At 29.4% G+C, this 14382-nt stretch overlaps 1 protein-coding gene across 2 annotated transcripts in view; it reads left to right on the top strand.

Annotated features, from left to right (window-relative positions):
* LOC143251290 (BTB/POZ domain-containing protein KCTD3) overlaps positions 1-14382 on the top strand; it is a 64202-nt gene that overhangs the window by 32190 nt on the left and 17630 nt on the right. Inside the window, exons 10-14 of one of the 2 annotated variants that reach the window (XM_076502731.1) lie at positions 30-220; positions 1127-1242; positions 2524-2611; positions 3183-3299; positions 12124-12153. In XM_076502731.1, the coding sequence (XP_076358846.1) occupies positions 30-220; positions 1127-1242; positions 2524-2611; positions 3183-3299; positions 12124-12153 (542 nt within the window). The remainder of the gene's footprint in view (positions 1-29; positions 221-1126; positions 1243-2523; positions 2612-3182; positions 3300-12123; positions 12154-14382) is intronic. The other variant, XM_076502732.1, reaches the window with a different exon arrangement.

Raw genomic sequence — 14382 nt, 5'->3', positions numbered from 1 at the left:
ATTAATTCATTTTTAACTAAAATTTATAGACTTAAAGATTCCACAGGCTGGCAAAGAGCATTTGTTAGTCCTCATATTGAACCAGTAGTGGAAAGAATAGCTCTTAATGCCAAAGTTGCTACCAACCAACCAGAGAAATGTACTAAGATGTTAGCTATCTCTTGTGGGCCACAGGTGAGGCTTTGGGGTCTAAGTGAAGATGGAGGCCGAGCTGATATTGGTGAGCTCTCATTTTTTATCATTTCTATCATATAAACAACATAGTGGTAGTGTGAAAGTTTATCTTAGGATGTAATAAGCATTATGTTGTATGCAAGTAAGTATGCATTTCCAAATTCTTGTTTATGTACGTGACGTGTTGATGTCCCTCACATAATGTTTCATGGTACTGCAAAATCTTTACATTTCATGTGTAATTAATGGTATATTATTGAAAGATTTTTATTAAATAAGGAATAAATATCAAGTAACTCGTATTTATGGAAAGAGGTGTATTCCTTGCTGATCACTATACATTAAAAATGGATTTCATATCTTTATATGCAGTAGTAGTTTATTCTGTGGGTAAGAGTTGTTAAGAATATTACAGTAAAGTAATTTTTAGGTGTGGGCTAAAAGAACCCTGTTTTGTAATTACATTTGGTACAATTTATGAAGCTGTTTACAGGGATATTTATGTTTCAAACATTATGTTATACTACTAGTATACATTAATGTGTTATTAAAGGTTTAATCTCATTTTTAAATAGCCACAAGTGTGAAAGAGAAGGAAGAAATTTCATTTGTGACACTGAATCTGTGTTCAGTTGTTTAATGTATAACAAAAGTGTACTTGTATAGATACTGATGTTGGTAATAATTGATCACTTCTCAATAATGACTGTTCAAACTTGATGGATTTTATGCCCAAAGTCATCATTAACCTACTACAAGTAAAGTACATATTATTTAGAAAAATAAATTTATATTATAACAAAAAATGCTTATTTTTACTTGGTACAATCTTCAAGCTAGTTTTGTTTTTCATATGAGGTTTAAGTGACCAGGAGGGTAATCTATCATGTCCCAAGTGCTTAAATATAGTTAAAAAATGAAACATGCTGTATTCATATTTTGGTTTCTTTAGGGACTTTCAATTTGAATGTTCCTGTTGATTATTTATTCTTCATTGGAAGTCAGCTTGTGGCACTAAGTCACACAGGGAAGGTCGGGGTTTGGCATGCAATGACACAACACTGGCAGGTGAGCTGTTGGTTGTTAAAATAGCTTGGAAAAATGTTTCTTTGAGTCTCTCTCTCTCTCTCGTTTTTTTTATCATTATATAGACAGGATTCATGTTCATGTTTTATCTTCTCTGTAAATGCAAAGTATTTGGTTCATTTTATTTGTTGACTTTCAAAAATGAATTTGGTAATATTGTGAAATCCAAGACTGTTATTGTTTTCATGAAACTGATTAAAAGTAAGTTACAATAAATTTCCAGTTTCCTATAATAAATCATTTTAGGTTTTAACCCTTTGGTGCAAGTTAATTGGTGCTGTAGAACACCATGCAGTGCAAATACCTTTAAAATTAAAGGTATAATTGTATATAAAACACATTGCAAAATATATATGGTACAACAACAAAGTTGTTTGTCAGTCTCAAAATAGAATTAGAGATTGAAATTCTAAACAAACCTGACAGATCTCTTACAATAATACCTTTAAAATGATTAAAATGTTTAAAATCTAAAAATTTTAAAATTGGTTGTAAAATTATTTTTTCTGAGCTTAAGAAATTAATATCACCATTTCACTGTGAGAAAGCAACATATCAAATATGTCAGTGTATTTAAACAATTACTTGGTATTAAATCTAATCATAATATTGTACCACATCAGCAACAAGTCTTTTACTTTACTTACTTGTCCCAGGTTATCAGGCTAGTATTGTGTGATTTATGTTGTATTCTCTTCTATATGTCCCTCTGCTCATAGTGTGGTAAGTCTACAGATTTACAACACTAAAATCAGGGGTTCGTTTCCCCTCAGTTGGCTCAGGAGATATAGCCCGATGTGGCTTTGCTATAAGAAAAAACACACACTCTTCTATATATTCATTATGAATAAAACTGAAATACATATTATTTAAAAAGTTGCAAGTGTTTTAATTTTTTGCTGTCATGTTAACTAATTATTTATATCTTTGAAAGTTTTCATATCATAGCTTTAATACCTGAAACTTGATAACTACATTAACTTTAGAAGAAAAACATTCTGGAAGTATTATTTGATATATTTTAGAGTTTTTTGACAGTTACATGAGTAATTTTCCTGAACATTAGTGAATGTTGCATTATCTAAATTTTGTATTAGTTATAGTGTAATTTGTGTTGGAGGTTTAGTGTCAGTTATAGTAATTTATATTTGTTAGTTAAAGTTAAAAATGGTTGACATCATAAAAGTTCATATTTTTATCCAGAATTGAAAGTTCTGAATTTTTTGTTTGTTTGTTCTGATAAATAAATCAGTATTTTCTTAGATCCAAGATGTTGTTCCAATAGCAAGTTTTGACACTGCTGGTTCATTCCTTCTCCTAGGCTGTAACAATGGATCAATATATTATATAGGTATGGACCAAATAATATGGTCGTTATCACTTGTATTATTATTGGTGTAAGATTTTTAGTTTTGCTGTTATTGTTTACTTATGAATTTAAAAATTATTAAAGCACAATGTATAATTACATCAGATAAGAAAATGAACTATTGCTTAGTGCTTTTGTATGTAAAATGATAACTGTTAAGGAATATTTAAAAACTTACAAGAAATTATGCTTTCTGTAATGTTGTTTTTGACAGCTATCATCCAAACTTAATACAAGTTACTTATCTCAGCTGTTTTGAAGGAGTGATAATGTAAACAAAGTTTATTGTAGTATGCATCTGTGTTTTCATCAGTATAAAACAAAGTAATGCAGTTTTTACAAACTAGTTCTTTAAAACTTTTCATATATGCAATAAACTTTTTGTTTTATTTTGGTGATCTGTGTTTTAAACAACAGTTGAGGAAATACTAACATTGGAGTGAAATCTCTTCATTGATAGTTGGAATAAATTTAGTATTTTATCTTGACAGTTGAAGTTAAACATGTAATATGTTTATAGTTTTACTAAAAATATTTTTATTATTTTTTTTAGATATGCAAAAATTTCCCTTGAGAATGAAAGACAATGACCTGTTGGTAACAGAGTTGTATCGTGACCCTTCTTTTGATGTTATAACTGCTATCAGTGTATATTTAACTCCAAAAACAAGTGAGTAAAAGCCGAGCATTCATAGCTAAATTTTTGTTTAGTTCGTAGTATTTGGCTGTGGTTTACCTTGTAATGATGCCTTACCTTAGTTTAGGATCCATGAAGGTACAACAAGGTTGGTATTTGACCATGATGAGTCTTGGGATTTAATTTGTTGGTGGGTGTAAGTAGTGTGTAGATTGTGGATTATGCTGTAATCTTAATTATTAATCTAATTAAAAAGTAGTTCATGCAGTGTTAAAACTGAAATAAGGATGTGTTTTTGTTGACTATTATTGTATTAAATGTTGTTAGGTAAGATTTAGTGTAACAAATATAACATGAATGTTTCATTTAAATGACACGTTTTCCAATTATTATCCTTTGAGTGATATAGAAACATGAATATTACATTCTGAATATGTAGCTTTTCACATTGGAATGATTATCACATTGTTGTTATTTCCTCATAACCTCAAGGCTTTTTAATTTTTAATTTTAGTGAAACAGTAAACTATTTTCAAATACGTTTAAAGTTAAACATGGAAACATTAAGAGTAACACATACATAGAGAAGGATATCTAAAGGATTATACTTATTTGTTATTTTGTGCTGGGAAAAAATCCTTTTATTATATAATATTACCAGTATTTTTTAAAATTAAAATAATGTGTAGTTCTTGTTTGCTAATTCCTCAGTTAAAATTGCTTAGAAACAACACAAATCGTGAAAGTTTGTTAGCCCTTAAATGGCAGCCAACATCAATTGATGCTGCTGTCTGCAATATTTCTGCTGTTTAAGGGTTAAATACCATAACTTTGTGTTTTTTTCATAATCTTGAGACATAAGAAGTGTGACATCTGTATTTTAAACATCTGGAAGAAAAGTCTGAATTTAGAACTTAAAATTTTTCTTTAAAATTAGCAAATAATTTAAACAATTAATATTAAAGACTTTCACTGAGTTACTTTGATTTCAAGCTATTTCTAACTTCTAAAGATGAAAATTAATACAAAGTACAAATGAAAACATATAACAGTTGCTATTTTATGTTGTTCAGTAGCTCTGTTATCATAATTTTTCTTTCCTAATCTTTATTCTCCTTATTTATATAAATAAATTTTGAGATTTAAGCTTAAGAAGAATGGTACGTGTATATATTTCTTATTCTTATGAATCACAATATACAAGAAGACATGTCTAATCTTATTTACATATAATTTTATCACAGTAAAGCTCATTTTTGTTTCATTTCTGTTCTTTATTTTATTTTTGGAATGTTTGTCTTGTTTTCATTTGTTTTTTTCTACTGTAAATTTGTTGTGTTTTTTTTTATAAGCATGAACTCTAGTAGCAAGAAACATTAGTGATTATTATTTTTTCAAACTGCTGTTGAAAGTTCGATATATTTTATGTGATGAAAAATGTTTACAAATCTTTAAATAACCTGTATATTCAAGGAAGTTGAATTTTTATTAATAAGGACTTTTGGATGGAGTAGTTTTCATTGAGAGCTGATCTCAGTCTGTTTGGTGTAATTATTTTTAATGGTCAGTTTTAGTACTGAATTGTAAGTAGCAAAGTGATAAAAAGAAAGAATTAGAAGCCATTAAGTTTCAATAATATGTTCCCACTACTATAGTTTTCATTGAAGACATGTCTCAGTTTATAAATAGCAGTGGTTTCTGAGAATAATTGTTAGGTCTAGATTTGTAGGTAAGTTCTGATGTCAGAGAATAGATGGTAACCAACAAACCTTGTCATGGGCTCAGTCAATTTGACCTAAATCGTGACCCCCAAATTGATCTTTAGAGTTTCCATACTATAACTATTAATATTTTCTGTGTGTATAGTCACAAAATTTTGTTGTTGTGGAGACAAAATGTTGAATATTCTGAGAGTGAAATAATTTTCTTGTTAAGATTACAAATATTTTCTGAGAATAATTGTTAGGTCTAGATTTGTAGGTAAGTTCTGAAGTCAGAGAATAGATGGTAACCAACAAACCTTGTCATGGGCTCAGTCAATTTGACCTAAATCGTGACCCCCAAATTGATCTTTAGAGTTTCCATACTATAACTATTAATATTTTCTGTGTGTATAGTCACAAAATTTTGTTGTTGTGGAGACAAAATGTTGAATATTCTGAGAGTGAAATAATTTTCTTGTTAAGATTACAAATATTTTTCTTCGTCTGAAAACTGTCATAGTTCTTTAGCATAATCTCTAAAACCTTCTAAATAAACTTCAGACTCCCCACCAGTAAACTTTTATATTTTAATCTGTTATTTTCTCTGCCCTAACTCTATACTCACTGTCAATTTGACCAATCTCATAACCAAAAAAATAAAATGAATTACCTTTTTTTTTTTTTTCTAGAATGACTTCAAATTGTAAAAAGCATACAGTGTATAAACTGCTATTACTGTATCATTAATGTGTGACCAGAAAATGTTTTAGTTGAGTATTTATTTTAGTACTAAATTTCTTGGTGAGAATCTTTGTGTTAAATATTATGTAGGAGATGGATTAGAACTCAACACTTAATGTTGTTTTATTTCCCCTTTGCAGATTTAGTTTCAGAACTTGTAAAGTTCCTCCTAATTTGTATCTTTACAATAAAACTAAACTCTGCATCTTATTACAAAGAATGCTGTTTTATATGCTAATGAAGGTAATACATTTTTATAAAACATTAGAGGTACCATTTCAAGTTTTTTTTTGGATGTATGCATATTGACTAAGTTGATGTTAGAATAAAAGTATATGAAAAAAAAATTAAATAAAATGCATTTACCTGATGTCATTTGCTAGAAACAAGTTGTGTTCTTACTGTTTGAAGTAATGAAAGGAGGACACTGGTAATGAATGATAAACATTATGTAATTATGAAAGCTTAAATTTGAATTTTGATTGTATAATTAAATAATAGATTGCATTGCATTTGGCCAGATCACAATTGGATTTGAGCTTTGAACTTTATTGTAGGTGTTATGTGCAGTTTTAGCTGGGTCTCTCTATACAATACAGGGCTGTAATTAATGGGAGATTTTTAATTCTAGAAGGTTTGGAACACATTACTGAATAAAGGCTCAAACTTTAGATAGTATTCATTTGAAACATTTATCTCAAATATAATGAATAAACAGCAAAACAAAAGAGTAACAGTTTAATTAGTAAATAAATACAGAGTTCCAACTCTAACAAATGACAAGGTAGAGTGTTAATATCAGTGACAAGTTTTTTGTTAACAACATTGTGGATTAATTAAACATACCAACCTTGTGGAGGGGAAAGTGCATAGTGTATTAAAGATATTACTATTAGCTTATATTTTATGTTTCATACTTATTTTAACATTTCTCATATTTTTTATAAACTAAGGGTTTAGTGTATATTATTATAGTAGTGCAACCATTAAATGCCTCTCCTTGTATTACACAAGAGCAGTCTGCTTTAATGCATGGAAGGAATTGTTGCATATAACTTTTTGGTGGTGTTTGTTTGTTGCTTTTCCTTAACAAGAGAGAAGTTCTGGCACTGCTGGCTGATGAACCTTTGGATGTTTAGAACTATCTTCAAATTTCTGGCTAGGGAACAAACACAGCCCTTAATATAGTGTGGTGCTGATCCATGGTTTTTAGTTTTTGTTTTGCTAAGTGTTTTTTTTAGTGTTGGTTGTTTGATCAGTGACATATTCCAAATGCTTGTTGATATGAATGTTGTTTTGATGCATCTTGTTTCTGATCAGAGGCATTTCACTGGAAGCTTTAGATAGATTTCAGTTGTGAACTTGTCTACATTAGTAAACTTTCTCCAAGATAATTATGAGGTGACTAGTTACTTATATCAAAGAATGGAAAGATTTTATTGACATCAGATTGCTATTTTAATTTGTTTCTTACATGTCTGGAGCTTAAGTATTCATTTGTTTGAGAACTATGACCTTGGTTAAAATTCCCATTTATGTTTGTATTGATGTATGGGTGAGCTGACAGCATACAATTTGACATTCTGAGAAAGAGTTGGTGGAAGGGTACAGAGGAATATTCATTTAAAAGTAGTTTTATCTGAGGGTATCAAGTTGATAGTTAGATCAAGTTAAGTATTACATTCATTTTCTAATAATGTTAACTGTTATAATATGTTGAAGCATTGGAACCAGTGTGTCTAACAATAGTGGTGTAAGTCATGTTGAACTTGGTTAATGATATGCTAGTTGCCTGATAAGACACTGACTACAATACAAATTTCTGGCAGTGACCTGTGTCATTTCACAAATATTGGTTTATCTTATGTTTTTTTACTATGTATTTGTTTGTGATAAAAATTGTGTGGCTAGCTTTTCTTTATGAAGTATTTCTAAAATCATTCATGATTAAACATTTGGTATTATGTGAATGTTAAGCTAAACTCTCAATAAAAAAATAAAAGATTTAGTTGTAGTCATGTTGTTTTTTTAATTTTAAAAGTCTGCCCCAAACTTACATAACTGACTCACGCTTTCATTGTACTTTAACAGTTTGCATGGCAATGCTGCTATTATAGTATTATTCTGTTTTTTATAATTGGTCAACTACACTCAACACCTAAGCTTTTCCTGTTTCATTGAAAAAACTCTTAATCAGTGTATAATAAAATTGTCACTGTAGTTTTTAAAAATTACATAATGAAAGAAAATAAACTAGTTACAATTATGCACATATCAGTTTTATGATATTCATGTGGGTTCTGTCAATAAACTGAAACAAACGTCATAGAATACTGTGAGGAAACGCAACAAATTATTAGTTGCAACTTCATAATATAATAAAGAATTTAAAGGTAGAATTGAAAATGCAACTCTTTTCGCATATTTAAATGTAGTTTTATGTTCATTTCTACCTTAGTTATCTATGTATAATTAGGTGCCACTCTGTTACTAGACACTTTATAAAATAAAGACTTTTTCTGTGATTAGTTGTATTATGATTTATTTCTGATGAAATACTGTGATATTTCAATTGGTTACAGTCCAAGCAGACCTTTATTGAGTCACTCATAATTAAAAATTCTGTACTAATTAATAAGTTCCCTGATGAGTTTACAGACTTAGTGTGAAATGGTAAGGCTTGATTCCTTGCAGTGGACAGAGCACAAATAACCCATTATGCAGTTCTAAAACAAACAAAGATCTAATTAAAGGAATATGGAAAACAAAATGTGTAGTCTAGCATGAGTGTCACATCAAATATGAGGCCCACCTGTGCAATACATTGTACTCATTGTTTTGCCCTCCCGATTTTAGCATGTTTTGTAAAGGTCATCAACAGTGCACTTGTAACTTCTAAGGGCCCAGTTGAGCAATCTAGAGGTGTTAGAAAATCATATAGCATTGACAGTTTCAAAGTTGTTTGATAATTTGGATAAATTAAATCTCTACATCAGTAAATGCAGAGATTTCTGTGAAAATGCCAGAAAAATCATTTTTGCACAGTAAATGAATTTTTGCAGGCTGTGAATCAGTTTACTTCATAATACATTTGTGTAACTTGGTTAGTTATGTACTCAAACAGATGTAGAAATTTCAGTTGAAGGTAATGTTAGCTCTTAAGTTACAGGTCTTGAGTTATTTGGATTAGAATTTTGATTTCTTGAAATGGTGTTAGTAATACTAAATAATTTTACCTTTTGTAAATTTATGCTGTTATGAATAGTTAACATAAACTGTATCATTATAAAAAATTTTGCATCTTAGATTTTTAAATATGCATTCAGAAGTAACCTTAGTTTCCTAAGAGGGTCAAATCTCACAAGTTATTGATTTTACAGCTTCAAATATTGTTAACAGCAAAGGTACTCAGATAATGAAACTGCATACTAATCTTTATAAGTATATGCATAAGAAAAGGCTTTTTAATTATATGTACTAATGGCCAGGTTGATTTTTAGTTTCTCTATACTTCATGTCGTACTCTGATAAGAAGTTATTATTATGAAATCTCATTTGTGCTCTCATTTTGTGGATAAACTTGCTCACTTACATAGATGTGTAGATTGATTCCTGTGTCTTAATTAAATCAGACCCCATCTGTATAACTTTATAGGTACGAGCTGCAACTAGTATTAAATCTTTGGAAACATTATTGGTGATATAACATTTCACAGGTCTTTTGAAGCCACTTGAGTAGACCAATCAAATGTAATAATATGCATAAGTTTCACCTGCTACAGTATATTTTTTCTATCTGTACAGTTCATCTTCTGTTTGGCTAAGTGTTTTGGGAGAAGTTTGTGACCTATTTTTCTGTATTACTTTTGCAAACAAAATTACTTTGAGTTACTTTGTGCACAATTCTAAGACAGGTCCTTCTGTGCCTGCAATTGACTGCTATGTTCCTGGGATACTTTTGGTGACAAATTTTTATCCCCAGTTTCCTTTGTTGTGAAATGCAAATGGCTCTGAGGTTAGCCTTTTTTTTATGCTGCTAGAATCATGCCTTCTATTGTCTAACTGATCTGAATACTATGGGAATCATTTCTCTTTGAAAATATCAAATTTCATGCTTGGTATGCTTTCATTAGGTGCAGAAGAAGATTTGTGTTGGAAAGTCTTACAGTATAATTCTCCCAGAAGGGGTGGGTGTTAGGCTATTTGCTCGTAGAAATAATACTTTATTCAAGTTGCAACTAGAAAGTAGGAGCACTTAACCTATATTGTCATAAGCCATGGGGATGGCCAAGAGTGAGGTGATTGTACATGCATGTTATTAGCATGAATCATTAAGCAATTTAATAGAGTAAATTGATGGTTATTTGGATGTACAATAAAAGAGATAAAATAATTTTAAGAAAGAATAACAGACATAAGCTGACAAAAAATTTATACCTGGAGGAACAGCACAAAAATACTTAGGTATTTCCTGTTTGGGTGGACTAGCAAACCAATGAAATAATTGGTTACACAGAAGAGGATGGGCTGGCAAATATGAATGAACAATTTATTATAAACACATAAATATGAATTTGTTTATGTTTGAAAAAATGCTTAAAGTTATTTTTCACATGTTCATCAGATGTTAAGGTTATATTTGCCAGTTGTCAGTTGAAGGCTTTTACTTATATTTGATTATAGTATAAATATATAATGAATTGTTGTTGTTGTTGAGTTTAGGATTCTTCTACAGTAGTTGTCTGTGACTTGTTGGTGATAAATTCAAAAATAAATGAACAGCATACATTTCACTTATTTTCAGTATATATATATATATATATATATATATATTTGGAACAGGTTAAACATAGGTACAACAAATTCAGTCTTACACTACAGAGATTATAGACATATAAATGCTGTCATTTTCTTCTCATAAGTCCACTTAGGCCTATTAAATTACTTTAGAATTTCATTCAGTTAATAAGCCAAACTATATTTCCCTATTTCTATCACATTAATATTCTATGTATAATTCACCTGCAATTGTGGCACCAGTTACTGCAGTTGTATACTGCTCTTCCAGTAATCATTTGGTCGTCTTTTATCAAAATATCCTCTGTTCTTTTTTGTTAAAATGCACTCGGGGCTGATTCATTTACTTCAGAACCACACTTTGGAATAAATTCTTCTTATCTCCTTTCCTGCTGTTAGAGCTGCTCTGACACATTAATCGTTAGGCTTATGACTCCTACCACAGTTAACTTCATGCCAAATGTATTCTTGTCCTGACTTTACTCTTTTCTGCTATTGTCTTTATCTATTTCCCATTCAGCTTATACTATTTATATGTTCATTACTAAATCATCTGCCTGCAATATTCTCAACATCAATAAGTTACAAACACAACTTCCAATAACTGTCTGCTTTTAACTCTTATAATAAATAACAAACAAACTTAGCAATAATAAAATATTCACTCGCACAATAAACTAATTAATAATATCTACACTAAACAGTCTTTTATATCCTGACAATGTTATAATATTATGTTAACTACTGAGTATGTATGATATATTACTAAAAAACTTTGAGAGAGTTTGGGAGGGGGACACTTTCAGAAGGAGAGTTTGTAATTTGATAGTGAGACCTCATTTTATTTAGAAGTGAACTTCAATTGGAACATATGGAATACACCACCACTACTGTTGCTCAGGATCTCCAAGTGTAGTGATATTTTGCATCTGTTCATCAGACAACGTCCCAGAACATTTTAGAGTTGTTCATTTAACTTGAGGTATTGGCCTTAATTGACTAAAACAAATTCTGTACATAGAACAAGGTATCCCATCCAGTATTCCATGTTATTCTTTAGTGTTTTCTGATTTCTTCAACATGTTATCCACAGTGGATTTGCTATAGTCTTATTGCAGTGTTTTGGGCACTGATACTACCTGTTGCATCTAATTTTCATTCCTCTTTCAAACAGTGCATTATGAGATTCACTTATAAATGAGAAAAGGTGCTTGAGGTGTACTGCATCAGTATCTTAGATAAGAGTGTGAATATGTAACTTGTATGTATCTGAAAGTTATATATGCCTAATTAATGTGCAGTGTATGATTTATGTTGCCAGATTGTCTTGAAATTTACAAAACTGTATTGTACTTGTTTTTGTAATTGCATTTCTTTCACAAGTCATTCATTTAAGTAGTTCTGTCTAATCAAATAAGTCTCCTGCAGTGTGATCTTGAATTATAGCTGTCACATTAATATGTATTAAATTTTAAAAGATATACTATGATTAATTCAAGAAGAACAGTTCTGCTTTTAGTCTTAGATATGTATAAAAATTTTCCAAATTGCTTGCCATGCAGAGGAATGTTATAAATTTAGAATAGTAACTGTAATTTTTTGGCTTTTCATGCTAGCCAAGGATAGATCATCAAATCAGGGGGAGGGTAAGTTCTATGGTAATTGTTAGTCTGAACATTTTGTTCTTACTTTCAAAGTAATAATCACTTTTCTAATATATCCATTATCATATTTCCACTAATTTGTTGTACTCTACTCAACATTTCTTAAGTTAGATATTAATTGATCAGTGAAAGGTCTCTTGGTTCAGTTACAAAATGAAAGTGTTTGTTAAGTAGGCTACTTTGCCCACTAAACTTTATTTTATGACATTAGGGAATGATCTTGAAGGTTGTTTTTTTAAAATTATTATCACATAAAGCTACTTCTAGGCTGTCTATTTTACCTCAGCCTTGTATTATTAGAAATTTAGTATTGTTTGTTGCTTTCATATAAATGGATAAACTGTATGTACATTTTCATAACAAGCAAATGTATATACGTACATATCTGTTTGTATATCTATCATTTAAAGCAATGTAGGAAAAGCAGGTAAATCTAATAATCCATCTCAGGGTTATCTGAATATAGAAGTAGTTTTCTAATGTTATAACTTAATATGAATGAATAAAAATGAAGATAGTTGATTCAGTGACACATATCTTCCTGACTTAGATGTAGGTAAGCAATGTTTATGTATGTTAGTATCTTTTCAACCTTTTTAAAGTTGGTGCTTTTAATTTTAGACATCAAATAATAACCAGAGTTGAGGTGATATTATGCCAGGATGTCAAGTCAAATTCTGTTTTAAGATTATAGAGAAAAAAAAATAGTTAAAACCATAATTTGGTTTTGTTGTGATTGATTTCTTGTTATGCATGTTTTATTAAAAGTTTTGTTTTCTGATTATTTTTTTAAAGTTTAACATGTATAGACAATCAATCAACTCACCCAACTACCTGTAGAGTCGATTGTTCACACATAGTGAGCGATGTATTTTAACTATCATCCATTTAAAAAGGAAAATTTGTATCATGTATGTATTAAATATGAAGTTCATATACAAGTTATTATTGTTTAATCTCTTTGTTTACATCTACATTAGGGAAGAGAGAGAAGATTTTTCTTTATATCTTACTAGGTTTTTATTATGTTGTTATAGTATTTTCATCAATTTTAGTTTTTATTAGTTATTAATTCTGTGTACTTTTTCAGTTATTTTAAATGGCTGTGTGCACATATACTTGTGTTTAGAAAACTTTCAGGAAGTTTATTTTTATTTGCTTATTTTGTTTGTTATTGCCAAAATTCACTTAAGTTTATACTTTTATTTAAGTTGTGATTTCTAGAAGAAATACTGTACTCCACAAGTATGTTGGTGTTTTCCCACAAAACTGTTTTATTTACAAAACTACTTTCTGGTAGATTATCTCAAACATGAAAAATTGGTATGAAGTGAATAAAAAAAATCAAAACATGATGTGTCATATAATGTAATGATATGACTCCGACTAGATCAAAAACAAAAATGTGTTTTCATACTTTGAGATGCTCCCCTTGTGTCAAAACAAAGATTTGTTGTTTTACCATGAAATTGTACATCACAGGTTTAAAAAAATGAAAATTTGTTATACCATTAGGTGATACCTAATGGATCAAAAATATGAAAACATTATGTACTGTGAAATGATATTTTAATCTTAAATTTTGTGTTATTGTTATCATGGCTTGAGACACCTGTGTGAAATTACATGATATGTCAAAAAAAAGACACATTCTAGTTACTTTGTAATAATTTTTAAAGTAGTTTTAGTATCATCATACAGCTGTAACATAGTATGTAGTACTCATTGTTAAGTTGTTTTTATCCTATTTGTGCAAGTCTCAGTTTCATTGCATCATTTCAGCTCTGGTGATGTAAACCATTTTATAAGATTTCATGATATGCAAAAATTAAAGCTATTGGTAAAATTGTTACAGTCTGAATGATTTCAAAGAATAAATTTCAATATAAAATATTTTACTGATGCTTCAACATAATAACTAGTTCACCATAAGTGCCCCTGACAAAATGAATAAAAAAAAACATACCTTGATATGGTTATCACAAAATGTTTAATAAAAAACATTTCACTCATTCTGATGGTTTCAATATGACAAGTGTACTTGGTGGTGAAAAAAAGAATGTTTATACTGTATTTGCAAAACTTATTATTGTTACAGGTTTTATACTTATCATTGTAATGTATGTTTCAAAATATTAAGAATTTACTCTGTTTTTGTCACGTTTAAAGTTACATTCATGGTTGTGATAGAACATAATTATGAACTGGTTA

The sequence above is a fragment of the Tachypleus tridentatus genome, chromosome 1 (genome assembly GCF_004210375.1).
Source record: "Tachypleus tridentatus isolate NWPU-2018 chromosome 1, ASM421037v1, whole genome shotgun sequence".
NCBI classification, from domain to species: domain Eukaryota; kingdom Metazoa; phylum Arthropoda; class Merostomata; order Xiphosura; family Limulidae; genus Tachypleus; species Tachypleus tridentatus.
This window is presented reverse-complemented; position numbering and strand designations above follow the sequence as displayed.